This window comes from Bos taurus, chromosome X, assembly GCF_002263795.3.
Source record: "Bos taurus isolate L1 Dominette 01449 registration number 42190680 breed Hereford chromosome X, ARS-UCD2.0, whole genome shotgun sequence".
NCBI classification, from domain to species: domain Eukaryota; kingdom Metazoa; phylum Chordata; class Mammalia; order Artiodactyla; family Bovidae; genus Bos; species Bos taurus.
In genome coordinates, this window is record NC_037357.1 from 118,317,415 (window position 1) to 118,344,493 (window position 27,079).

The window sequence follows — 27,079 nt, forward strand, 5'->3', positions numbered from 1 at the left end:
GCCTTCGCGCCACCCCCAATTATTCCACTTCTCGGGCCAGTGTTTCCTGAGGTTCGCCAGCAAGAATCCACCCAGCAATTATCTCCCTTCTCGCGCTCATGGGGGGACATTAACCACAAACGCGCTGGAGAAGAAAGGTACAGATGGGTCTTTTATTGCACACTTGGAAATGTTTCCAAGGCTTTTGTTTTCTTCCCCCATTCATTCCTGCGGGATCGCGGGGATCTGCCAACTTCAATCCCCAGAGGCTGCGGCGGGAGGGCCCGGCCCGCCCCGAACCCCCGCTAGGGGGCGCCCTCTGGCCGTGGCGCCGAGCCGAGCGAGCGAGCCGGGCTCGGCTGCGAGAACGCCGACAGCCAGGGTCTGCGGGGCCTCGGGACTGACGCCGGCGTCGGGTCCCTCGTTACTCCGCACCCGAGCTCCTACCCATGCTCCCTCCACGTCCGGGGGCGCCTGGAGTAGCAGCTACAGAGTAACGGCTGCACGGGGGACGCCTCGACCCTGGACGCACCCAGGGTCCCGCCGTCAGGCGACGGAGACGAAACCAGGCGGTGGTGATTACAGGACGCCGAGGTTTTCTGGAAACGTGGGGGATGGGTGAGGCAGGAGATGGGGGGCTCCGACCGAGGGGCTCAGGGTGACAGCCCACCCACTTGCTTCTTGCCCGCGGGAGGGGACCGCTTCCCTTCCCCCACCCCGCAGCCCTCGAGGGCAGACGTGAGGCTGTGACCGTCCCGCCTGGCTTTGCGCTGGGAGCCAGGCTTGAAAATGCCTCGGTGGGCCGCCTGGACGGATGATTGGAGGTGATGGGGCGGCGGGGGGAGCTGTTTTCTCTCTAGTTTTTGCTCCCCTGACCCCTTTCCCCTGGCTGCTGGCGGGTAACCGAAAGTGGTGAAGTTTGACAATCAGGGGAGTTGTCTTAACACAGTAATCACATCCATGCGTCCGTACCTTGAGGGCTCGGCCGAGGTCCTCGCGACCCTTCCCAAAGCGCCGCTTCCCAACAGACCTCTCCCAGCCGAGCCCTGACGGTGGACCCCCCCCACCCCCCCACCCCCCCCCCGCCCCGGCTCAGGCGGACGACACGGCAAAGACGGAAGGAATAGCGAACGCCAAGGAGCCTTCCTTGCAAATCTACGTTCTCAGTCCCTTTGGACCTTTCCACGGGCTGCTTCTTTGGTAAACGCATCAACAAACACCGTCCACAGACAGATCCCAGCAGCCGTGGGGAGAACTGAGGCAGGGGTAGGGAGTGCAGGGCAAGCAGCGGGCAGAGAAGGCGAGGGGCAAGCAGATTATGATACATTTCCTCCTACTAACAGACTTCAGGAGGAGAGACCTCGATTTGTGCATGAAACGCATAGCCTGAAGTGAATAAGACTGTGAAAGCAGTATTTGAGGAGGTTAACCTGGACTGGTTGGAGTTAAGGGGGGGTGGGGGGGAGGCAAATATTTCTGTTTGTGCCCTCCGGCTCTTCCCAGCACCGGCTGTCAATCCCGACGCTTGTTATCCTCACAAGGCTTCAGTTTGTTTGCCTGATCTCAGCAAGGTTTTCTTCCACAAGTAGAACTATAATTGCTATAATTCTACTGTATCATTTGGATCATTGCAGTATTGTTGTTTTCTCTCCCTCTTTCTCTCCTCCTAACACTGCAATAACGCGCTCCAGTGTTAAATTAGCAGGTTGCGGAAGACCATAAATGAATGAAAGTTTGTTTAAAAAAAAAAGAAATTAAATAAATAAAACAGCAAAATGACTTGGCAAAGGGGATATCACATCACAGAGAATCCTCGCGTGTAATCAGGACTTATTGTCTTCCCTTCCAGTGGCTTCCAAATTGGTCGCCAGACTCCAATGAAGTTTATTTCTATTGTTTAAATATATGTTTTGAAGAGGTTGAGCATAATTTAAGGAGACCTGAGCCGGCCGGTGTGGCTGGAAGCCCATCACAGCTTTATTTATCTATGTGTATATTGCACAATAAATTAAAACATCTCAAATGAAAAGTGTGCAAGGTTAACTCTCCTCCAAACATTTTTTTTCCCCCTGGATAATAACATCTGACTGCCACCCCCTTATCCCGCATTTCTTGCAAATATAATTTTGAAACTACAATGTAGAATTAGCTCTCACCACAGAAAAGAAAGGGGTTTCTTCCATTCGCCTCTTCTGGGTAATTATTATTTCCAGTCCTGGGGACAAGCCTCGTTCTTTTCACCATAAACAACAGTTTTGAACACCTCTGACCCTCACTTCCGGCCATAATTGTCATTTTTATCTTAGTGATTGATTTTAAAAGCAGATGAACTGCAAACCATTGTTTTCCAGGCAGCCCAGGAAAAGAAAACCAACAGTTACAGACCTCAAAGATTAGCGGAACCAGGAGTGGTGAGTAACAAAGTATGAACGTGAATAACATTATTACTAAAATGAAATTCCTTTTGATTAGTGGGTAAAAGAAAGTGGAGAAAGTGAGGTGAAAAGAAAGCAAAGTGGCATCTTGCCGACAGTGCAAACATGAAATTGACTAAACTAAAAGTTCTTTTATACATAGTCCTATAGCCCAATCCTGAAAAGTCTACCTACTCAACAAATTAATTAAATTCTTCTTAGATATTTGAGGCATCATTTTGTTTTCTAAACTAACATGTAGGATAACACACACATATCTTAAACCCATCTTCTGATTAGACACTGTGGAGATACCAGCTGATTGTCTCCCCGTGGGTATGTTAGAAAAGTTATCTTTTTAAAAAAAAAAATTAATGTTTCAGGAATAGCAAGAGCCAACTGCAGATTTTGAACTTGGGTGCTGAATTGTGACAAAGATCATCTCAGGGCCGCTGGGTGTAAAGGGAGCTGAGTCGGGCCCTTCTCCCCGAAGTGAATGGATGTGCTTTCCCAATAGCGTCCTCACTTGGGAAGATTGATTAGAAAATACCAAAAATACACAAGATGAAATAACAATGCTAGTGTTTGCACCAGGTTTCCCAAAGAAAGACGCTACATTCCATTAATAGAATTAGATTTAATTCCAGGGGTCATTAAGTCAGAATCAGAAATTCTATGTTAACCTCCCCTTTTGCAGTGGATGATTAAAATTAGAATACACCCCAGAAGAAAGTCCGACTTCTTTTTTTAAAAAAAGGAGAACAGCTGCAGAAGGGGGAGGAGGGGGACGGAAGCTAAGAAATCTTCCACCGAGTTGAAACCCCGTTAGGCTCTCAGACATGAGTTGTGCGTTTGTGTCTCTCTTTAACACCGTCTTCTTGTGGACTCATTTTCAACCCACTCCTTGCGTGTGACGGAGTGTGACTCTGAAGTCACGGAGCCACCCGCAGCCGGGTCTTGTAGATTTCCGACGCGGGGCCCGCTGGGGAGGGAAAAGTGCCCCTGTCTCTGCCAGTGACCGGCCGCAAAGGACCCCGCGAGGCTCCCGCGGCTGGAGGCTCGCTCCGAGGAGACCTACGAGTCTTTCCGCCTCTCGGCTCCGTCGAGACTCGCACCCTGGGAGTGGGCGCTCAGGGCCGGGGAGGGAATCAGCGCGCAGAATGTTACTTTAAAGCTAAACGGGGCTGTATAACAGAGAACTGTGGGTGAGACTAGAAAAGGAAGAAAGCAGGCAAACACAGAAGATACCAGGGGCCTTGGAACAACAGAGAGGGCTTAAAAGAAAATCAATGTCAGAGAGAGCTCGGGTTCTCTTTCGCCCCCAACTCCCATCATCCAAGTGTAGGAAAAACTGGTGAGACTCAAACTAAAAGCCAGAGAGAGCGGAGACAGATGGACAGACTGACAGACACACACACACACACACACACCGATAGACACAGATCCTCTTCGTCTAGCTCTTAATAGTACTAGTAATATCACATTAGTATTAACATTATTGATGTGCCTGTTCCTAACCCTTCATCCCCTCCAGTTGTGTCTTGAATGCTCCTGCCAAGCCAGCCTGATCTGTCTGCCACCCACCCACCAGCATCCAAGAGTTATGCAGATGTTTATGGCTGAAAAAATTTCAGTTATGCATCCTTGTATTTTTAAATACTGACTGTAAGTGATTCAAGTATAATCCTTTGTAAAACGCTTTTCTCTGACACATTGAAGGGGTTGAGAGAGGAAAACCCGGCGTGGATTCCCCCTCCCCGGCTCCTCTCCCACCCACCACCCTCGCCCCCACCCTGCCAGCATCGAGGCCCCCGGCTATCCCTTGGGCCCTGCACCCAGAAAAAGAGGGCACCCGTGCTAGCCCTCGCCCGGGCTCGGCACAACTTCAGTCGGAGTTGGGTCCCGTTTCTCAGCTCTGGACGCGCTGGAAGCTGTTTGGGGAAGAAGAAAAACAAGTGCTCTCTCCCTGAGGTTCGCTCTCTCGCCTTTGCCAGGGGGGAGTTCAGAACTTTAAGCGTTGAGATTGGGTTGAAGCTGAACCTGGGTCCCTCCCACCCTAGAGCGCTCAGGGCTTCGGTTAGATCCCGCTCCCTGCACGCGGGATCGGAGAATGTCCAGCTTCAGGTTGACGGCCTAACAGAGGCGAACTTATGGGGAGAAGAGGGCAGCGTGTCTGGGGAGAAGGGGGAGACTCTCGGGGCCTGTCCCCAGTTGCCCCTTCTCGCAGCCGACACTCGCCGGTCCCTTCCTGTTCTGTAGATGCGCTAGAGAAGGCCGCGCGCCTTTGGCAGACCTTTGTCTTTAAGGGGACTTTTTGCAGAGTTGAAGACGGTGATGAGACCCTACTAAAAAGAGAGCAACCGCCGGACTCAGGGAGAGGACTAACAGTTCAAGGCGTTGGGCCACAAGAGAACACTGAACGCCCCAACGACAGACGTTTACCGGCGGCCGTCACCCCGGCGGCCCGTCCGACCTAAAGAGGACGGTGGCAGAGGGCCACTGAGGTCAAGGCACTGTCCTGGGAGAGCGACATTGGCTTTGAAAAGGGCCAAATCCGTCCGTACGCGAGCCAAGCCTCAAGGCCTTGCCTCCAAGAGAGTGAGGTCCTCGGGCTGGTGGAAGGGGCGCACGCCGCCCAAATGGCACCCACTGGCCTGACATCCGAATACGTTAGAGCTTCGGGCTAGCCCTAAAGGGTTAAAGGAGGAGCGGCAGGAACAGAATGGAGTATTCAGAAAGTTGCTAGTTGAAAACAAAAAATAAAAATAAAATTGGCTCGGGTGCGTGCCTGCTGCTGCCCCTCCTCCACCGCCGGCTTTTCCAGAATCCAGTCCGGGCTTTGCCGGGAGCGCACAGCCCAGAGCAGCCCGGCCTCTGGCGAGAGCCAATCAGAGGGCGCCTCTCAGCACGTGGAGGAGAGAGACACCAGAGCTCCGCGCCCGCGGCTCACTACACTTGTTACTGCTTGTCCTGAGCGCCGAGAGGGCGAACTCCGGCCGCAGGCAGGGCGGGAGCCGGCAGCCAGCGACCGAGAGAGGCAGAGAGGCACAGAGATCGCAATAATATCCATTATAACCAGCCATCTAACCCCACCCCCTCAACACACACCCATCCATCCCACCCGCCTCGAGAGGCAGCCAGCGGCCCGCTTCTCTGCGCCCAGGGGAAAAAAAAACCCAGCCATGAGCAATCAGTACCAGGAGGAGGGCTGCTCCGAGAGGCCCGAGTGCAAAAGTAAATCTCCAACTTTGCTCTCCTCTTACTGCATCGACAGCATCCTGGGCCGGAGGAGCCCGTGCAAAATGCGGCTGTTGGGAGCCGCGCAGAGCTTGCCCGCTCCGCTGGCCAGCCGCACCGACCAGGAAAAGGCCGTGCAAGGTAAGGCTGTGCTTGCCGAGCACCTGAAAAGGGTGCTAGGCACAGGTTTGGATGTGCGATGTTCCGGGGCCAGGGGCCTGCGGTTGTCCAACTGGAGACAGAGGAAAAAGAGGGAACAACTCTGAGGCCTGGTACCTCAAAGAGCAGTAAACCTCTTGCCCGGGGATGTCTCTCCCTCCCTCTCTGCTTCCAGAAAAAGCAGAGACCAAGCTTCGCTTCGAGGGCCCTTAGATTCTCGGTATTGGTTCTTAGGTCGTTTAAATACCCCCTTTGGTGGCCTTGCGAGTGCTCTGAAGAGGGGCGATGGGCCAAGAACAGCAGGAGCCGGGTGGACTCTTGTAAGAACTTGGTGAAGAGAAGAACCCCAAAAGCTGTGAATGGGGACTCCAGGCGGAGTGCGCCTTGGCCGTTCCTCTTGGGAAGATTTCTTTATACGAGGTGTTCTGCTTTTTTCTTCTTTTTAAAATTGTAGATTTCTTGTGATCTTTTAAACCCAAGCTTTGCAGAAAACATCTCCCTGGGATTCCCCAAATGTTCCTTCTTGTATCTGAAGTGTATGAAATGTGCGGCCTCTGGGTGCTATATTTTCCTCTGCTGTTTTTTTTTTTTTTTTTTTTTTTAGAGTTGAGATGTTTAAAAGCTCTTTTTTCCCCTAAAATTAAAAATTCCAGAACAACTGTCGTTTTGCCCCGAAACTGTTACACCCAAGTTTCGCCTTTTAAATTCTGTAAACCAGCGGTCCAGCCGCAACGTCACTTGGAAGACAGGAGCGGACAGCGGGGAAGGGGGCGTTTAAAATAAAACTGACTTTTTCCTTTTCTTTTTTAGCCTGCAGTGGCACCTGTGCCAGGCGCTTCCTCGAGGGGAATGAGCGCTCTGTGCCTATTGCACCCCCTTACGTCCCCACCCAGGTCTTTCCGAACCCATTTTCTCCAGGACGATTTTTCTGGGCGAGGAGCCCCCGCCCCTCCTGCTGGGGGCTCTTGGGGCCAGGTCCTCACTCAGGGCTACTGGGCCGCTCCCTCCTCCCCCGGTGCCCGCCAGGCAGTGGCCCCTCTCGCCAACCCGCAGCCGGGAACGCGTGGCAGAGCTGAGGGCAGAGGTCGTGCGCAAAGTTTTCAGAGTGATGGTGATTTTTAAAAAGTTGTTGAATGTTTGCAGATTCCCTCTTGCCCCGAAATGGGAAGGGGAAAGGTGAAGAGAGGACAAGAGGAAAGAAAAAGAAAACAATAAAGGAGGGAAGGAAGAAGGGGAGAGGAGTGCACAAAAAGAGAAAGGAAGGGAAGGGAGAGGAGAAAGATGCGGAAAGAATGATGAGACGGGGAGAGAGAAAGAAAAAGTGATTTAAAAATGAAAGGAAGGGCGAGTAGAGAAAGAAGTAAAGGAAGGAAGAAAGGAAATAAAGGGAAGAATAAAAGAGGGAAAGGAAAGGACCGATAGAGGAGGAGAAAAGGGAAAAGGAAGGAAACAAGAGCAAGGGAAAGAGAGAGACGTAAAAAAAGAAAAAAGAAAACTGGGGAAGGAGGGGAGGGCTCGGAGTCTAGTGGTGCGGGGGGCGCCGCGCGCATCGGGGCCTGGGCGCGGAGGGAGCGGCGGAGGGCCGGCCCGAGCGGCGACTCTGTCTCGCCGGCCGGCGCGCTGACCGCTCTCCCTTGCCCGCAGGCTCCCCCAAGGGCAGCAGCGCCCCGTTCGAGGCCGAGCTGCACCTGCCGCCCAAGCTGCGGCGCCTGTACGGCCCGGGCGGGGGCCGCCTCCTCCAGGGCGCCGCGGCGGCGGCGGCAGCAGCGGCGGCGGCGGCGGCGGCGGCTGCCACAGCCACGGCGGGTCCGCGGGGGGAGGCCCCGCCGCCGCCACCGCCGCCGACCGCGCGGCCCGGGGAGCGGCCGGATGGCTCAGGGGCCGCCGTGGCGGCCGCCGCCGCCGCCGCTGCGGCCTGGGACACGCTCAAGATCAGCCAGGCGCCGCAGGTGAGCATCAGCCGCAGCAAGTCGTACCGCGAGAACGGGGCGCCCTTCGTGCCGCCACCGCCCGCGCTGGACGAGCTGGGCGGCCCGGGGGGCGCCGGGCACCCGGACGAGCGCCTTGGCGTGGCCGGCGGCCCAGGTGGCGCCCCGGCGGCGAGTAGCGGCGCGGGCGCCGAGGACGAGGAGGAGGAGCTGCTGGAGGACGAAGAGGACGAGGACGAGGAAGAGGAGCTGCTGGAAGACGACGAGGAGGAGCTGCTGGAGGACGACGCCCGCGCGCTGCTCAAGGAACCGCGGCGCTGCGCTGTGCCCGCCACAGGAGCGGTGACCGCCGCCGCTGCCGCCGCCGTGGCCACCGAGGGCGGGGAGCTGTCACCCAAGGAGGAGCTGCTGCTGCACCCGGAGGACGCTGAGGGCAAGGACGGCGAGGACAGCGTGTGCCTGTCTGCCGGCAGCGACTCAGAGGAGGGGCTGCTGAAGCGCAAACAGCGGCGCTACCGCACCACGTTCACCAGCTACCAGCTGGAGGAACTGGAGCGGGCCTTCCAGAAGACGCACTACCCAGACGTCTTCACCAGGTACGCGCGAGTGGTGATCGTGGCAGCAGCGGCTGGAGGGCGCGAGGGGGTCCCGGAGAGGGAAGGTGGGAGGGCAGGGCCCTGGGGCTGGGGCAGGAACTTAGTTCCTGGACTCACCCCAGGCGCGCCCTCCCAATGGCCAAACTCCTGTTGACCAAAAACACCCTCCCACCCCCTCTACTCTGGGCTTGTAAGTTTAGACTGGGATGGGTTTGGTTTTGTTTTGTTTTTCCCTTCCCGAGGTCTCTCCAGTTTAATTTTTGTAATTACAAGTTTTAGCTAGAGAGAGAAAAAGAAACGGCCTCTCCAAAGGGCGCCCGAACGCGCCACCTTGGAGACGTGCGCACCCGAGCGCTCACACTCAGGGCCCTTGGCGCTGCAATCCCGACTCCCCGCCAGGTCCCAGGCGAGGCGCAAGCAGCGCTGCCGGCCCTCGCCACCAGGGCTAAGCAGGGGCTATTTTTGGCCGCTGTGTGGTGCGCTTGCCCTCCCCGCCTGATGCCCCGGGAGCCTGGTGGGTATCAGTTACGCAGTGAAGCTGCCCGCGCCTGCAGAGAAGGCCGTTAAAAAGATCCAAGTTCTGTCGTTTGAGGACTCCTGGAATAACTGAAGGAAGTCAGAACTAGGCAGCGTTTGGTCTGCAGAGGCATCGACCAGAATCTCCCCTTTCCATCGCTGTCCTCTCGCCCTCCGCGCATATTAAACGCAGTGTTGGTTTACTGTACGCGGGTTTACAGGGGCAGGCTTGGACTGCTGGGAGCCCGGCAGGCAACAGACAGAACAGCTGGGGGGAATTTCCCCCTTCTGACTGGTGTCTAAACCTGGGTGTTCCTTCTGGATCCGCTCCATTCCCATTCACCCGAGTTTTGGGGGAAAGATGTACCTGTGAGATGACTGGGCCCCTGAGGGCCGGCTTAGTCATACCCGGGATGCCGGCCCGGCAAGGGGCCTTCCTCTCCCATCCCAAAGCTAAGGTCTGACTCAGGCGAGGAGCCAGGTAAGGGCCAACTTTCCCCATAGAGGAGGGAAAAGGGGATGGGAGTCAGCCCAGACTTGGGCTTGTCAAGCTCGAGCAGCCCCAGCTTCGCACGAGCCGTGTACGACTTTTCAATGTGCATTTTAGTAGCCCCGGAAAGCTGCCTGCCCCATTTGAACCCGAGGAGAAATTGCTTAGCGCTCAGGAGGCCTGAGCCAACGCTCCAGGGTAGTTGGTCTAGCAGTTAATTGCCAAACTGTCTCCTAACCAGAAACGGAAAAGAGTAGATCCGACTCGGGGCAAAGCACTAAACTTGATCATCCCCTGAGCTAAACTTGGCCCTCCCCTGTGTCATCCAGTCCCTTCATTATCTTTAAAAAAGAAAATAAATTCTAAAATAATTGTCTCTATCAAATAGCTAAGCGGCCAACCCGCTTTTTGCATTTATCACACACACATAATTCAAAAGAAGAAAATGAGGTGATGTCGCTTGGCACGCAGGTCTGCCCTTTTAGCTTCTCCAGGGGAACCAAAGTACACGAAGAGGGGTGGCTGCTTGTCACCACCCCATGCCCACCTCTTTCCCACCCAGGGGGCTAGTTAGAGCCCCTTGGCTCCTGCTGGGACCCAGGCAGGAGTGTGGTTTTGGGGTTTTAGATCTGCTGATGCTTACTGTAGCAGGAAGCAGCGGGAAGCTCTCCAGTGAACCAGTTTTCTCCCAGTCCTGAAGTTCCAGGTGTGGGCCAGGCCGGGTCCCAGGCTGGGGCAGGTCCCGCTCTTTCATATTAGTGATTGGAGAGCCAATTACTCTCGTCGCGCTCATATTTTCGGTAAACAGGTTGTAAGCCGTTTTACAGCATCTTAATGGTTTCCTATTTGCCTTAATTGTCGCAGTAATAACTGCAATGACGGGGTAGGGTTTCAGTTAAATTGACTTCCCCTGAGATGGGCAGGGTTTGTAGTGGGCACTGGAGTCAGGAGGTGCGCAGAATTTTGTTTAATCGAAAAATTACCCCACTGAACTCTTAACAAGCTTAACATATCTCCAGAGGGTAATGGGGAGTATGACCTAAGGGGGTGAGCGGGGGAGGAAGGCGGGGGAGAGAGAGATGGAAGAAAAGGCAGAGAGCTGGAGAGAGAGGAAGGAGAGGCGAGAGAACATTTTTTAAAGAAGGCAGAAGGCAACAAGGAGGGCTAAAGAAATGTTTTTAGTTGAGTGGAGAGTTCTCCCATTTACTCTTAGGACAAAAGAGGCTATAAGCACTGTGTGTGTGTGTGTGTGTGTGTGTGTGTGTGTGTGTGTGTGTGTTTGTCTTATCTAACTCTGGCTTAATAGTGAGAGAGAATCCGAGACTTGTACAGTCATGAAGTCACCACTGTCACTCTTGAATATAATATGATGCAATAGAATAGACAACATCCTGTATCTGGGAGTGTATTGTGTTTTCACGTTTGCAGTCAAATAGAAGACACTCCAGTGTTGAAGGGGTGGTGATGCCCAGGTGTCTGTTAGACACTAATGGAAGAGGATGCCAGCGAAGGAAAGGTGGCTGACAGGCGGTTGCTGGAGCCTGCAGTGACCTCCTGCCTGTGTGTTGCTTTCTTATAGGGAGGAACTGGCCATGAGGCTGGACTTGACTGAGGCCCGGGTCCAGGTGAGCCGCACTGCAGAGAGGGGGGAAAGGAGGGGCAGTGGGCTGGGGGAAGAGTGGAAGAGAGGTGGGCTGATGGATTAGGGGGTTCTTGAGAGACCCCCTTCATAAAATGAAGAGAAGCAGAATCAGAAAGATAAACCTAAACACCCCTGCACAAAATTATATTAAAATATGAAGATCTGGGAGATGGAAGGGGAAGGTTTCTAGGTTTGGGTGCCTTGTGGGAGGAGTCCAGGATCAGAAGAGGGGTTTCAGGGTCCCCAAGACTGCAGTTCAGAAGCCCCCTGGTCCACAGTCCCTGTAGGAAACAATCTGCAAACTGACTTTTCCTGGTTGAAATAATGGGATGGAGCATGGATTTGGTTGTTAGACAAATCCGCTCAGCTCCAAGCAGGTATTTGGCTGTGATTAAGTCTCCAATCGGGCTTCATAAAAGCCCACTTAGTGCTAGAACAAACAGGGCCATTTGAAGGCAAAATGCTGTTTGATTTCCCCTCCGCCCGCACAAGGAGCTGGCTAATGCTATTTGATTTCCCATTTTTTATAGCAATGAGCCCACATTGATCTAATAGGGAGTGAGTGCAATGCTATTAAAGGTGTTTGCAGCCCCATACCAGAGTGCATTTCCGAACCCAGGCCCCATAACCAAAGAGACGATCAACACTGGGCAGCCCCGATGGCCAACAGAAAACAGATGTCCCTGGGTTAGGAGCTGAGGGAATCACTTTACAGTCAAAATCAAGCGCTGATAAAGCACAATAAATTCCATATGGCTCATTTAATACACAACAGCTTCTTGCATTAGAGGGCTAATGATGAGGCCTGTCCCCTCCTTTCTGTTGACACATTTCTCCATTGTCAAACAGAGATGTGACAGCAACTCTGCATTTTCTGCTCAGGGGAACGAGTCGTGGGAAAGTTAAATAACTTTTAAAAAGAAAGAGAGCGCCCCCTCCCCTTCTCCTCTCTCCCTATTCACTGGAGAAGATGTAATTAAGTGAATATGAATTATTAGAGTCCTTTCGTTTACCTTTGGGGGGCCTCAGAGGTATTAATTCAATAATGAGGAATTGCAGGGGGACATCTTGATAATTGCAGTTGAGCCGAGAGCCGATCTGTCTCTAGAAGGTTTCCATGTTCTTTGAGGGCATTCTGCCTCCACTGTCCCCCCGCCCTTTACTCCTTTCACTGTCATCGAGGAGTGGCGGGTATTCTTGTCCAGACAGATTTGGATACACAAAAGCTGCCCACCCAGCCTGGTCCCATCTAGTCTTATTTTTTAAAGTCTCTGAATTTCCACACTGGAATGTTTCTGCAATTCTCAAATAGATTATTTGAGGGCTGTGAAATGTTATGGATGGGCCCCCTTTTGGCAGAATTTTAAGTAATCAACCGACTTGGATTCTCAATTTTTCTTGTGTTAGGTGGCTATCTAGAAGTCAAACCAAACCTAGATACCAGTGCTAGTAATGACAACCCCAGTGTGTATATCTGAAAGGCATAGATGTCTTAAAATTAAAAAAAAAAAACATATACCTCTGGGATCATTTACATTATATTTTAATATAACTCTGTATAGCCCCAGAGTTCATTCTTAATTTTTAGACTTGTGTGCAGGCATAAACTCAGCCCTAAAAATACTAATGCCTTCAAGGGATAAGGAGCGTATCTTCTCAGCTGTGGGTGTGATGAGCAGGTCACATAAAAATAATTTCATGCTCCTAAAAGTTATTTTTAGACCATGGTAGCTGCCACATTTCAGGTAAAGGTCTCTACTAAAACTGCTTTCTATTAACAATTAGGAAGATACCTTCTGCTGAAAAGCTCCCCCCAACCTACAACTATCTTACTTAAATAACCCACTTAAACCACATCCCCAGAAGAAATAAAGGACCGATTAGCTATGAAGATGTGCCCAGTCTCCAGGTATCCCACACTCTGGTTTCTGTGTCCAAGTATCACTGTAGACCTGATCCATGCAGTCACTGCCTTCCTTGGCAGAACCTGGCCCTGCATGGAGCCCCTGCAGATAGCAGGCTGTGTACCCCACACTTCATTACAACTGCCTCCTAAACTGTATGCCTGTTTGCTAATTATTGTGGGTATTTCTTCCCTCAGTCCCAGCTCCCCTCAAGCCCCCAAACATAGGGTAGTGTTCATAGGTGTTCAGTAAATATTTCTGGAAAGATTAAATGAACCACCTCCCTGATTCCCTTTTCAACGGAGAGCAAAGATTCTGTCACCTCTTGGGAAAACCCGAAATGGGTGAAAAGAGCTGATTTGCCACAGAAAGCTACTGTGCATTCTCTTGATGGCTGCCTGTTCCCAAGAGTCATCACTGAATGCCAGCTTCCACATGCTTTATTTGACTCATTCCTCATCACAGCCTTATGAATAAAGTTTTATTATCCCCATTTTACAGATTAGAAAACTGAGGTTCAGAGAGGTTTAAGTGACACACAGCAAGCAAATGGCAGCGCAGACATGTAAACCTTGGTTTCCTCACTTCTAAATACAACAAACCATTTCTTAAATTTGGAAAGGAACCAGGCTAGTTAAAATGTCCACTGGAAAGGGTTCACTTGCCCAGTAGTTCCAGATGACTTTAAGTTAGGCCCTCTTTCTTTGCCCCTTTGGTCCCAGACGTGTCCTTGAACAACCTGAGGCCATAGAGGGGCGAGGTGGGCGAGGACTGCAGTGGGAAAGTGGAAAGGAGGGAGGGCCCGCGGCGCGGGGGGAAGAGGCGGGGACCACCTGGAGCGCCTACCCGGCCGGAGCGGCGCCGACCCCTGCCTCTCTCGGCTTTGCAGGTCTGGTTCCAGAACCGTCGGGCGAAGTGGCGCAAGCGGGAGAAGGCGGGCGCACAGACCCATCCCCCCGGTCTGCCCTTCCCCGGGCCGCTGTCGGCCACTCACCCGCTCAGCCCCTACCTGGACGCCAGCCCCTTCCCTCCGCACCATCCCGCGCTCGACTCGGCCTGGACTGCCGCTGCTGCAGCCGCCGCCGCCGCCTTCCCGAGCCTACCTCCGCCTCCGGGCTCGGCCAGCCTGCCGCCCAGCGGGGCGCCGCTGGGCCTGAGCACTTTCCTCGGAGCCGCAGTGTTCCGGCACCCGGCCTTCATCAGCCCTGCGTTCGGCAGGTAAAACGTGGCTTCGGGGAGGCTGTCTCTCTCATACACGCACAGAGGCTGGGGCCCTGGGAAGAGGCCAGAGATAGGTAGGGACTGCACACATCTTTCTTCTTTGGCTTAACTTGAGACTTAGCCAAAGAAAACAATCTCTAATATTGCTTTAAACAGTGCGGATCTTGAAGGGAATGACTTGGGACTGAACGGCAGAGGAAAGGGCAGTGGCAACAACAGCAACCACAGAAATTGGAAGTGTTCAATGAAAGCTTTAAAGTACCATTTGAAGGCAGCAACAGCCTAGACCAAAGGTGGTGTGTGTGAAAAAGGGTACAGGTGTAGGCTGCAGAGCCGGGATGACTTTTCAACTTTTGCAAAAATCCTTCCTCATTGCCCAAAGCCTGGCAGCCAGAGGAAATACAGCCCTGGGGCCAAGGGCCCTCTGGGTCCAAAGAAATCTTTCTTCTTCCCCAGACTCTACCTTCCTTGTCATTCAAGTGATCCGCTGCCAACCATACCCTCATATATGCAACCCCGGACCCCCAGAGCAGCACAAGACAACGAAATCAAAGAAACGCTTCATCATATATTATAAATCCCTTTCTTTAAATGAACATCGAATGATGAAATTAAAAGTCTGTATAATCACACAGACAAAGAAACAAAGGAGAGATGTATTAAGTTGGAAAGTGCAGTGAAAATAAAACTGCAGCTTCAGTGATCTCTCTTTGGGAGAACAAAGAAATAATAGATTCATCCAACTGCGCAGCCACTTAACAAAAAAATCATCTTGGAGAAAAATTTCAAAAAAGACTCAGTAAAATTACTTTCTTGTAACAACCAATGAAGTAAACAGAAAGTGCACTGAAGTGTAGTTAGTGACTCAGTTTACCTGGTGGAACAAGAGCATGTTACGCCCCCTCCAGGCCACACTTTATTATTTCTTATTGGAAAAAAAAATGTTTAAGTCCTCTGTTCCTCGCCCACCACCCTCTCCTTTTCCTCTTCTCACAAGTGACTTGTTAAAGTTGCCAAACCATGGCTGGAGTACCAGCTGCGACATCTGGAGAGGCTGGAAGGAGGGTGCAGTGGGGGTGACACAAGAGGAGGAGGGTGGGCTTGGGAGAAGCGGGGGGCGCTCCTCGAGCCCAGGTGGGCTCATTTATAATGGTGGAAACCCTGAGTTGGCCTTCCGGGGGCCGGAGCCAAAGCCCTGGGAGTTAGCGGCGGCGGCGGTGGTGGCATTGAGGGTCAGGGGCGGCTCGGCCTCTGCCGCAAGTCTGGCGCGGTGCAGTGCAGAGGGTGGAAGCGCCGTGCGGGTCAATGCTGGCGCCTTCTGGAGGCGGTTTCGCGGACTGGAGTCCCAGACTTGGGTTTTGCCGTGCGCTGCACGCGGGGGGCGGGTGCGGGCCCGGGGGCTCTTTGGTACTGGTGACTGCATGGGGCGCAGGGAATGCGGTGCTAGCGGGTCATAGTTGCCTGGCGAGCGGAAATCAACAGGCGGGAGCCCCCATCCCCACCTCGCGGTCGTCGGTCGGGCTCTGGCAGCTCTGCCCGGCGCAGGAGGGCGGCCGCGGCGGCAATAAGGCTGGCAAACAAGACCAGCTTTTTCAGGGTGAAAGGAGCCCCGGGCCGAGAAGGCGCTCTATAGAAGGAGTACAAAGTCCGCACAGGTGTTTCTCAGTTTTAATCCCACTTTGTCCTTTCTTTCTCTTTTTCTTCTCCTCCCTTTCTCTCCTTTCTCTTTGTCTCTCTTCTCTCTCTCGGCAAATAGTATTATAGGCAGTTGGAGCTCCTAAAGTACACTCCCTTTTTAAGCGAAAGCCCAGAATCCGCGCAGTGGGACCGTGGGGTTCGGGGACTCGGGGCTTGCTTCCGCCACGGCTCTGGTCCCTCCAGGAATATCTGGCTCCTCGGTCTTTTCCCCACTCTGTTCGTTTCCTGCCCTAGTAAACCCTTAGAACGTCCCAGCCTCCCGCCCGCGCCTCCCCCTACTCCCCAGCCCCGGACCTGCGACTCTGTGCCCCAGCGGCGGCGCCCTTCTGGTCCGCCGGGGAGAGGCGGCGGGAAAGGCTGCACGAGGCGCTGCGCGCAGCTTTCGGGGCGTCACCGCGCTGTTTTGCTCTCCCTGCAGGCTCTTTTCCACCATGGCCCCCCTGACCAGCGCGTCGACCGCGGCCGCGCTCCTGAGACAGCCCACGCCGGCCGTGGAGGGCGCAGTGGCGTCGGGCGCGCTGGCCGACCCGGCCACGGCGGCCGCAGACAGACGCGCCTCGAGCATAGCGGCGCTGAGGCTCAAGGCCAAGGAGCACGCCGCGCAGCTGACGCAGCTCAACATCCTGCCGGGCACCAGCACGGGCAAGGAGGTGTGCTAAAGGCTTCCCTCCACCCTCGCGCCCCGGGCGCGACCCGAAAGGTCACCTCACTCAGCACCACTCAAGACCAAATGGAAACAGAGGACCAGCACACTCCCGAGACGGCACTGAGAGAGCGCAGCCGCCTTCGCAGCAGCCTGGACGCGGGCTAGGCAGCCCTCGGCGCTACCCGGACGTGGCACCTCCTCGGCTGGCTGTCCACCCGCCCCTGCCCCTGCCAACTTCGCTCCAACTCAAACGTCCACTCTCTCCCATTCTTTTATTGAAAATATCGGGGAGGTTTTCTCCCTAAGTCACCTGGTATTGAAGTTAACAATTTAAAAACCCCAACCTCTCTGCCTCCTGACACCCCACTTAGCTTTTTTTTTTTTTTCCAAATAGCATTTTGGCGCTCTAAGTTGATCTTGCCAGCGTGGCCCCAGCCTTCGGCGGCGGGGAAGCGAATGCGAATCTGTAAGATAGCTAACAGTGCACTTAACGGAAAGGGGCGTCTTGTTCTTCTCTTCTTTATCATACATCAACCAAGGTTTTTATATCAAACCAAAGGGAAATACTCTGCTAGAATATGGACTGTTGAAGTCACCAAACTGTGATTATTGATTCTGTACATACCATTGTTATTAAAAAAAGAAAAAGAACAGAGCTTTGTATATTTGAAATGTTATAACGCAATTGCACTCAGCGTGGTATGGTAAAAGTTTGTCCTCCTGTAGATTCTTACTGTGTTGTAGATACGGTAGGGTTCCTAGACAAATATTTATGTACTCAAGCCCTTTATTTAACTTATTAACTGTAGAGGCTTCCGAAACCTTCAAGATAAAGGCAATGGTACAGTACTTTTGTGTAACGTGTAATTGTTATCACTTTTCCTTGCTATCTAGTGGAGAAGTGTCACGCTCAAAATAAAAAAAAATATATGTTTAACAAAAGGAAGTGTGAATATTCTCTACAGGAGCTGAGGGGACAGTAGAAGGCCCCCCCCCCAGAAGACCGGGTGGGCTCCTGCGCCCCGACTCCCCCAGAGTTTATCTGCACTCCCGTTTTCCTGGCGGAGGGCCCTGGTTTGAATGTGATCCTCAAAAGATCCGTAGGATTTCCTAAGAAGGGTTAAGATCGCCGCCGCCACGGAGCTTTCCACGTGCATCTTGGATCTCCTGGGTCGTGTTGCAGTGGGAGCTGAGGGCCCTGGGCCTCGGAGGTGGGGTGGGCTTGAGGGAGGCGTTGACGGTGAAGACAGAAATTTGAAGCGAGCGGGGAGTCTTAGCTGGGAAGGCGAAGGAAACTGTTCGTGGAAAGTGCCACGTACAAGGAAGTGCGCAGTCCGAGATGACAGGTAACGGCGCGAGAGAGGAGCCCAGGCGCTGGCTTCCGAGGGGGCGGGCTACACGGTACACGCGCGGGGAGGAGGGTCTGTGGCGGGGGTAGGGGGAGCAGGGAGGAGGGAGGGGGGGGTAGGAGGATGTGTGGTGGGGGGAAGAGAGGGAGGGAGAGAGTGGGAGAGAGAACACAGAAACAGTGATGGAAAGGCAGCGAGGGGTATCCAAGTGGCAGATCTTAACTCGACAAATGTCATTACATCACTTATCCAGGCATTGGGAAATGTATATACTTGTAAAAAAAAAATCTAAACAACTCAGGTTTCGCGAGGAGACCCAAGCAGATTCGCAATCTGCAACCCCCTGGGCGCACCCCTCCCCGCGCCGGCGGCGACGGTAGCTTCTCCCTCCCCCGGGCCCTGCCTGCGCCCCCCGGGTGACTGTTCGGTGTAAGCCCGCCCGCGGGGGCCGGGTCTCGCCAAAGCTCCCAGGGTGATGGGAAAGGGAAGAGAAGCTTAATTAGTTTCAATTTGTAGTAATTAGTGCGCTGGACCTTTGGGGAGAGGGGCAGGCGCGGGGAGGGGGGCGGCCGCGGCGTGACTAGCGTGGCTCTCGGAGCCGGTGCCGCAGCCCCGCCAGGCCGCGGGCCAGTCGGTCGCGGCGGGGGCCGCGGACGCGTCTCCGGGCCGGCCCCGCCGGGTTCCACGCACGCTCCCGGACCGCGCCCCAGAGAAGGGGGGCGGGTCCCCTCGCCGCTCTGGGCGCAGGCGTGCGCGGCCGAGGGGCATGTGCGGGGGCGGGCAGAGGTCAGCGGCTACTCGCGGGTGGGCGAAGGCTCGGCAGCTGCCGCCCTCAGCCGCGGGCGTCCTCCGCTCGCCCGCCCGGCCGGCAAGCCGCAATCCCCCCGCCCGCCAGACACCTTGGGGAGCGCGCCCGCGGGGCCCAAGGCTGAGGGGGCTCCTCGGATCTTGGCCGTCTGGTCACCCGGCCCGGCCCTGGCTCGCGAGGGCGGAGCTCGCAAGCAGGGCCCGGCCCCGGGCACGGGGAGTAGGCGCCAACTACCTCGGCTCAGCCCTTCCCGCCGCACACTCCTTTCCCGGGGGTTGCAGGCTCAGCAGGAACTTTCTAGGACATTCCCCGAGATCTGAGTGTCTCAAGCCTTCACCAGACTCCACAGAGTCTCCTGGGGTGAAGGTCGAGTTCCTGGGGTGGACAGGGCTTCTCAGGAATTTGAGGTGGGGTGGGGACTGCGGAGCGCAGGAGGGGCCTGAGGGAAAGGGCTTTTTGGGGGGTTTTTTGGTGGTCAATATCAATTTTCCGTTGATATTGGCTTTTGTTTAGGTAGGGCTTTTTTTTTTTTCCCCCCCTTCCAGGCTGCCAGTTGGATGGTATACGAGAAACAGTACCATTCTTCCTGTTAATGAACTCTTTTTTAAGTCATTTTTTCTCATTTGACCCTTCCATGGAGCAGAAGCAAATTGCGTGAAATTACCTCCAAGGATTACATTTATTACTGGCCAATGAGAACCCCTCTCCTTATTTTACAAACTCTTAATCCTATGTCATTCTGATGCTGCAAACAAGCCCGGTCCTGGGCCTCCTATTCTTTCAACTTTCCCCAGCTGGAGGGACCTCATTCTGCACTTAATATTCCCCATAAATATCACACGCTAAAGACCCCCTGACTTCCAGCAAGTCCACATTAAACATGTGACATGTCACGCATGACAAACTCTGAGTATCTTTTCAAAGCAGCATTAAAAGCAAAGAAACCAATTTTCTTCTCCTTCCAAACCTCCCCAAGTGCTGAATGATGGGGATTGGAAAGAGCCACTGGAGCGTACTTAGGGGGATTTTATGAGATTTTCCAGAATGATTTAATCTTATTGTGAGCATTATTAATGAATGGCAACCCAATTTGGCCCCAATATCTGGGAAAGCAGTCACAATGCTGGGAGCGGCTGACCCCCCTCCCCAACCTTAAGCAAACCTGTTCCACCCTGGAGGAGGCCATGCAGAGCCCAGGGGAGTTCGGGAGAGCCCCTGTGATGGGGGCATGGCTGTTCCCTATCACCCCCAGGCCCGAATGCCCCACCACCTGCTTTCCCAGGGCCACCCCCACAGCATCTTGGGGTGAGGGGTGAAGGGTGAGGGAGCGCAGTTTGGCCTCTGTGGGAAGGATGAAGGGAAAGGGCAAGTTAATTTGTTACATTTTCAGACAGGCTAGTCAGACCCTAAATGGGCCCCGAAAGGAAAGGCAAGAAGGGAGCAGTAGGCCGAGTAATTTCAGATGTCCCTAAGTACTCTTCAGTCACCAGCTACCCATGAGCCAGACTGGACAGTTGGGGAGAACAGCTCAGGCTTGTGTGGGGAAGATAGAAAGTGGATGAATTAGGGAGAGTGATCACCAAAGGGAAGGTTTTAGGGCTTGAAACCCAGTCTTCAGTTAAAGTCACCAGTATAGGCCTCGGCCAGTTTCCCATTTTTTTCATTACCACACCCCCACTTGGGCAAACACTTATTGTTGGTTTTGATCTGTAATACCAAGAGACAAGGCACTTGTACCTCTGTTTTTCATACCGTTTTGAGTGCAAATATCTTACTAGAATGGAAAAGTGGCTGATGGTAGAGGGAAGGAAATTATACATGAGTTAGTTCAACTTGCTTTTAGAGGAAAAAATATGTATGTGAACATGTGTGTATGTGTATACACAAAAGTGAGTGCGTCTGAATGAAGGGGGTCTTATATGGGGCCTAAAATGGTATTTTGGAACACCGAGTTCCACGGAGCAATTGCTTATGTATTTAAGTGACAGTGGCAGCCTAGCTGGGGGGCGGGGAGAAGAAAAGCTGTTACCTGACTGGGGTGGGGGGAGGGGAAGAAGCATTTTTCAAAGGAAAAAGTTGTGTTGTCCCTGGACTTTATTAACAGTCCGGTTTGAAGTATACATTTTTTTCTTTAAAGAAAAGGGAGCGATTACCAGTTATACATTAAGAAATGTCATTCAGTCATTTTTATTCATTCTCCGGAAATCTTCGTAAAAGCCTGAATCATACTTCTACAAGCAGCAATTTTGTTAATCCAAGGGGTTATTACTCTGGGCCCTTATTAGGTTCTACACCACTGCCAAGCAATCCTATAACCCTCTCAAAAGAAGTTTACCTCCCTGTTATAAAACCAGTAGTGGTATTTATACTGTGCAATAATTAGTGTATTACTTGAATCCACTAACACGTTCATTTTATCTCTGCACAAAACCTCTAGTCTGCTTATAGAAAGCTTGTGCCTCCTTTGGTGCTGGTAAAGTGGTGAAAGAGTGAATTGAAGGCTGGTTGCACTTTCTCCTTTTGCCTCGCCTTAATTCCCATCTCTTTTTGCTCTCATCCAATTAGCACAGTGTATTAAGCGGTTTATCATCTCATAGTCAGCTATTGAGAGAAACAAGGCGAGCACTTTGCAATAGAACCTGCGCTCCTTTGACACCCTCAGGTACTTACATATTCCACTGTGCTATGAATAATAGAGGAAGAATGGAGCGCTAATTCCCTCATCAAAGAATGCCTTGTCTGCTGCTTTGCTCAACAACACCATTCTGATCAAAAGAAAAGCAATAAAGCTTAGCATAACAAAACGAAACCTACTTATTAGCTTAGTGGTTAAATTAATGCAGAGCCGCTGCTATTCAAAACCAAGGTTTGAAAACAGCCTCCAACAACCTGATAATGCTGCCTTCGGGATGAAGGAATTTTAATCTGAAATTTGAGGCTGGCTCAGATGAGTTCATCTATTAAACTGCTATAAGGAAGCTCCACAGCAAACCGTTCAATTAAGAAATATTTAGGTGAGCAGAGAGAGAGAGAGAGAGAGAGAGAAAGGGAAAGGCAAGGCGGGTTAAAGTCTGGGATGGGAGATGGGAGAACTGAATTGACGGTCAGTGAATTCTGAAGAGGATCTGGGGCTTAGTGTTTTTCATAAAACCCTGACAAGACAGAGAAAGCTGCTTTTGGAGTTTCCTTATCTCTGCATTACCTGCCAAAGTAATTTCAATCTGTTCGAAAAGGCATGCTGAGGTCCATCTGTATATGTTGGAGGTAAGAGGAGGTACAAGCTGGAGAAGGGGCTGGTGGTAGGGGGCAGTGAATTCATCCCCTTTGACCAGCCTCTGCCAAACTGCAGTCTGTGAACTTTGGCTCGCCCCCATGTCTTGGGTAACAGTCTCAAGACGAACTCCATCTGTTTCCTGGGCAAATTAAAATCTTAACTGAGCGCACTTTTGTAGGATTTTCAATTTCCGGTCTCCACATCCCCTTTTACACGAAGGAGAGTTGAGAGTTATACCAAGTTATGACCAAAATGAATGTGCTCCCTGTTGTTGGCAGCCCCTAAATTCAACAGGAAACAGAAAAATTCTAGATGGGTTCCTGTAGGGCCCTATTTCCCAACTGGAGTGGATAAAATTTATCCTAGAGGTTTAGTCTGGCCCACAGCATTTAGAATTTTATTTTTTAAAATTAGTTGCCAAAGTTTAGGAATTGAGATACTTTATGGCCATATCTGGATTCCTGGCTCTTGAAAACGTGATCCCATGACCACCCAGGGCTCTGTCCCTCCCAGAATTGCTGAGTAGCTCCTGCCTCCTTTGGACAGGACATGGCCACTCAGGCTCACGAGACTCTGCCACTCTCTAGAGGGAACCGGGCCTGTTTCACTTTTCTTACCTGAGCTTAACACCCATGCCAGGGAACCTGTGAAGACATATGGGGAAGTTCCCCCTTTCAAAGTGGGCGGCATCTCGGTACTCACCGTACCCCTGTGTTATCAGACGGTGCAAATCAAGAAGAAACCTTTCTCAGAGAAAAGTGACCATGCCATGTTCCAATCTTTTAACAGAGAGATCCACTCAATCCTAAAGTTGCAACTTTCTATAAAATCCTGGAATCTTCAAATGCCTCCCAGAAAATCCTCTTAACTAACCTGGAGTTACCGATCTGAATAAGAATATATCAACCACCGTGTTAACTTTTTTGGGGAACTGTACTAAGAAATGTCTGACTTTCTGATACGTACTTTCTACACAAATGGTTCCTGCCCTCACAATGATTACATCTAGATGCAGAGACAAGAAGCAGACCAGTGAGTTGTTTCTGTCTCCTGGCATTTCTTGACAAGCAAGTTTTGTATTTGCCGTCATAACCCCAGGTCCCAGAAATCAAGGAAAACGTGCTTTCTCTTCAGAAAGCAAAGTGGAGGTGTGGGCATAGGAAGCATACATTAGAGAGCCATCTCTATAATCCTACATGGTAACAAGGGAAAAACACACTAATCCTTAGTTTCCCAGAGCAGCCTGGGTGCTGCAACTTCTGACAGGTTGCAGAGCTTGAGGTACCAAGGCATTAACTAACTGACATGGTCATAAACCCTAAGTATTTCTACTTCGAACCTGAGTATAAGAAGAGAAAGGAGGCGAGGGTGAGGCAAAGAAAAGAGGAGGCAAAGCAAGGTATAAGGTGGCATCATCTGTACTATATAACCAGTATGCCTTCACTAGGGGCCAGGCTGGGTGACCTTTCTCTTGTGGGGGCTGTTCTTCCAGGGGCCGTCAGCCTTGCTCTCCCAAAGGAGACAGCACTGGACTCTTGGCTTAGCTCTCTTTGAATATGCAAGTCAGCAAAACACATGAGAAGCCATATTTCATCTCTCAAAGGACCCAAAGTATATTGAAATGCCACTCAGAACACTGGGACATACATTATGCCAAGCATCTCTGAGCACAGACCTAATAAGCAGGCTGAGGTTGGGCAGGGGATGGTTTCCAGTCATCCCTTACTCCTGGCTGCCCCCTCCAGTCCACTCTTTGCACCTGATACAGAGTCACTGCAGCGGTTTTCCTTTTAAAAAAGTTTATTCTGAATTGAAAAAAAAAGCACAGCATATATTTCCTTTATGAAAATTCACGTAGATTTTTTCCACAGGTAGATAATTTTTTAAAAAATATAGCATAGCTGTATAAGGGGAATTTTTTTTTTTTTAGTTTTTTAATCTTACCAAGAATGTAAGAAAGGAAAGATGGCTACATTGAAATACGTTTTGCTTCTGGCAAAAAGGCACCGTTCTGAAGAAATGAGAAAAATAGCACCAGGGCCGATTAAACATCCCTCCCCTCATTTTTTTTGAATGTAACACAAAGGTCCTTGCCCTGGCCTGTACACATTTTAATGAAATGCTATAGGATATCAAATTATTTAACATGTACTTTCCCTTTGTATAAACCTTTACCTAGATTTTCTATTTGAGGAAATGAAAAAGGCAGGCGAGTGTAAATAGCTGTCCAGTGTGCATGTGCATGCACAGGTTGGGCTCTGGAGAAATTCAGTACACAAGTAAGCTCTGTTTAATCTATTTAATAAGTGCACAGCTTCTAAATCTCCCCCTTACAGACTGAGAAGGACAATTGCTCCTGGAGCCAGTGGCCTGGGAAGTACTTGGGTTCAGATTGGGTTTAACTGGCATGTGAAAAGGCAAAGTGCCAGCCCTGCTGCTAGGCTCTGTGAACCCCTCTTTCTGGGGGCTCCTCTGCTGCAGGTCCTGGGTAAAAGCCACTTGCCTCCTAGCCACTCTCAATTTCTCTTCCCTCCCCGCCCCCTCCCCTAGAAATCCAGTGCGGAATGCCAAAGTGAAGCAGCCAGTTTTCCTGGTGGTGTTTCAACAGCACAAGGTATATTGTCAGAGGAAGGTACTTCTGCTGTTCCCTGATGTTTGGTAGACTCAATACCTTTGCAGTTGCCCCTTAATAATCCCCCTCCCAAGTCACAGCCACACAAACATGATTGTAGTTCCACAGGAAAAGCGATGCAGGAGAAGCAGCCAGGGCCATGATGCAGGTGCCAAGGATGTGGATCTTCTTTCCACCGTCCCTGCAGGTCCACTTCCTGGAACCCCTCAGGACCATACAGCACAATCGGCGAAGAGTTTGCTGAGGTTCACTTCGGAATAGCCACTTTGGGACAAGAACTGCTCTGCTGTGTTCTTGAGTTTTCTATAGTCCTGAAGAACTTTGGGAGTAAAAAACTGCTTCTTCAATTTATCTAAAAAGAAATAAAAATAAGAGGATTACAGGTCTCAGAAGCAGCTTTAAAAAAGCATTCAGTATTTCTGAAGCACTAGAGCAGGAGCTGTGAGTTCTGTTTACAGCTCCAGGTCTCAGATGTCCTCATGGTCCTGTGGCTGGTCTAGCCCTGGGACCAGTCCCACGCTGGGGGAGAGGGAACCCCGAGATTCCTCTGAAGAAGATTTTCTTCCTTTCCCCTGCCCACCACTTCTCAGCACCTAGCCGACTCAGCACACCGGGGACAGGGCCACTCTCAATGATGGGAACTGCAGGTGCACGGCCATGTGCGGCAGGCAAGGTGAACCCCACTCGCAGACACCCGGTTTGCGGTGCTGTCGAGCACAGGCATGCAACTGCATGCAAAGTACAGACGTGGCAGGAACCAGTTTGCCTCAAAAGGAAGGCAGAGCCTCCCAGTGCAAACTCCCTAGATCAGATGGGCCTAGTCGGCTTCTAGTCCTTTCCATCTGCATCCCTCTGCTATACAAAATCCCCTCTGCTCAAAGAGGCAAGGGATATGCTGTCTGGAGAGCACCTGTCCACTGGCAAGATTGCTTCTTTCTTCTTTGTACACACCGTGTACCTCTGAACTGGAGATGTGCAGCTGCCCTTTCTCTGCTTCCTGCTCCTTCCACCCATTCATCCCTGGCCTTCCCATTCTGCCCAGGGCACTCTCAGCCAAAGAGAAGATCCTTCCTTTCTCCCCACAGAGTCTGAGACCTCTAAACTTAGTTCTTTGTAAGGAGCAGTGGGCTGGGACACCCAGGTCTGGCCTTTTAGAGACAGGGTGATCCCTGGGGTAGCCAACCCTGCCCACGATGGTTAAGATGACACAGTTTTGCTCAAAGCTGCTTGGGAACCCTCTGAGGTGTTTGGAGAGGCCCTTAAAACAAAATCCCAATATGATGGCTGAGGAGGTTAAGTCATTTGCCCTAGGACACAGAGCTAGAGATCTGGGATGTAAAAATGTAGAGCCAGAACCCTGAGCTCACTTGCGGTGAGGCTCACTGTGCACCCCTATCCATGCACCCCTGTTCACTGCTCCCAAATAGACATGGGCAGGCCCCCAGATGCTGGCCTGAACCAAGGAGCCTGGGGGGAGCAAGGCTGCCTGGCGCCCCAGGTTAGGAAAGCATCAGGAAGGAAACATAGAAGGGAGGGCACATCAATCACCAAAAGAAAAAACCCCACAGAAACAACAGAGCAACAGTGAAGTCTACAAAACACCCGGAAAATGAAAACTCAGTCTCCAGATTTTTGTTCCTTAGCTACACATTCACGTTTGTTCTCCACAACCTTTTCTAAATTACATCAATTGCCTTTCAAAAAACAACAACAGAAAGTTTTGTAGAGAGGATTTAAATGCTCAAAGCGGGTGGAAAAAGAGGCAAAAAAGAGAGAGAGAGAGGGTGCATCGTTAAGCAAGGAGAGAAAGACACTTTGAAAGTTCTAATTATCAGAGTCTGGGAATACACAACAATGGCCCGAGCAGTGGCGGCCGGCCGGCGCCCTGTGCATGTGAATGACACAAATGCATGTGTGACCGGGGAGAGACATTTACAGAGCTGCGGTGAGACGGAGCAGGGGAGGAAGAGAGAGGGCACAGCTCCTGATGTGTTTACCTCCTCTGCTGATGGGATATTGACTTTTCCCACCAGGTTGGTTAGAAAGGGGACTATTTACGCTGCCACACAGCCGAGTTAGAATGACAACCAGCGTCACTCGGTGCTCTTCGTAAAAGACAACTGTGACCGCCAGCATATCCCATAGCCGGTCAATACGGCAGAGGCACCATTCCACGCCAGTTAGAGATGCAGATAAAGGCTCCTACTTGCTTCCCCACTGAGAATCCAATCAATAACATTTGGAAGGTCTTCTAGGAAAAAGAACTGTACGAGCTGCCACAGGCTGCACTGGGGGTGGGAGCTGTGGGGAGAAAGGGCTCACCCCTTCTTTGTGGTTGTCCTCTCTCTGCGTTGGGCACCTGGGCCACCCATGTTAGGCTTCCATCACTCTGTTTCTCTTAACGCTACACTCACTTGCCACTTTAGAACTCAAGGGAAAACAGGGTTAAATGGTGGAAATCAGTTAACGTAGCCGGTAGAAGCAGACTCCTCTCTGCTCTGGTTCTGGGAGTTGAGGAAGAGGCCGTCAGGCAAGCAGCAGAGATGTGCAGCCATCCTGCCCCATCCACAGAGATGCCACAGGCCA

At 51.9% G+C, this 27,079-nt stretch overlaps 2 protein-coding genes across 5 annotated transcripts in view; one reads left to right on the plus strand and one right to left on the minus strand.

Annotated features, from left to right (window-relative positions):
- Nucleotides 1-2,420: 2,420 nt before the first annotated feature.
- Nucleotides 2,421-17,372, plus strand: ARX (aristaless related homeobox). Its single transcript, XM_024988615.2, has 5 exons — nt 2,421-5,771; nt 7,434-8,313; nt 10,899-10,944; nt 13,755-14,083; nt 16,203-17,372. The coding sequence occupies exons 1-5, from the start codon at nt 5,576-5,578 to the stop codon at nt 16,441-16,443; spliced, it is 1,692 nt and encodes a 563-aa protein (XP_024844383.1). The 5' UTR covers nt 2,421-5,575; the 3' UTR covers nt 16,444-17,372.
- Nucleotides 17,373-24,146: 6,774 nt separating this feature from the next.
- The window catches only part of POLA1 (DNA polymerase alpha 1, catalytic subunit), a 295,127-nt gene continuing 292,194 nt past the window's right edge, over nt 24,147-27,079 (minus strand). For 2 of the 4 annotated variants that reach the window (XM_059883482.1, XM_005228356.5), the window contains one exon: nt 24,147-24,845. In XM_059883482.1, the coding sequence (XP_059739465.1) occupies nt 24,700-24,845 (146 nt within the window). In that variant the 3' untranslated portion in view covers nt 24,147-24,699. The remainder of the gene's footprint in view (nt 24,846-27,079) is intronic. The other 2 variants (NM_001206065.1, XM_024988125.2) reach the window with 2 other exon arrangements.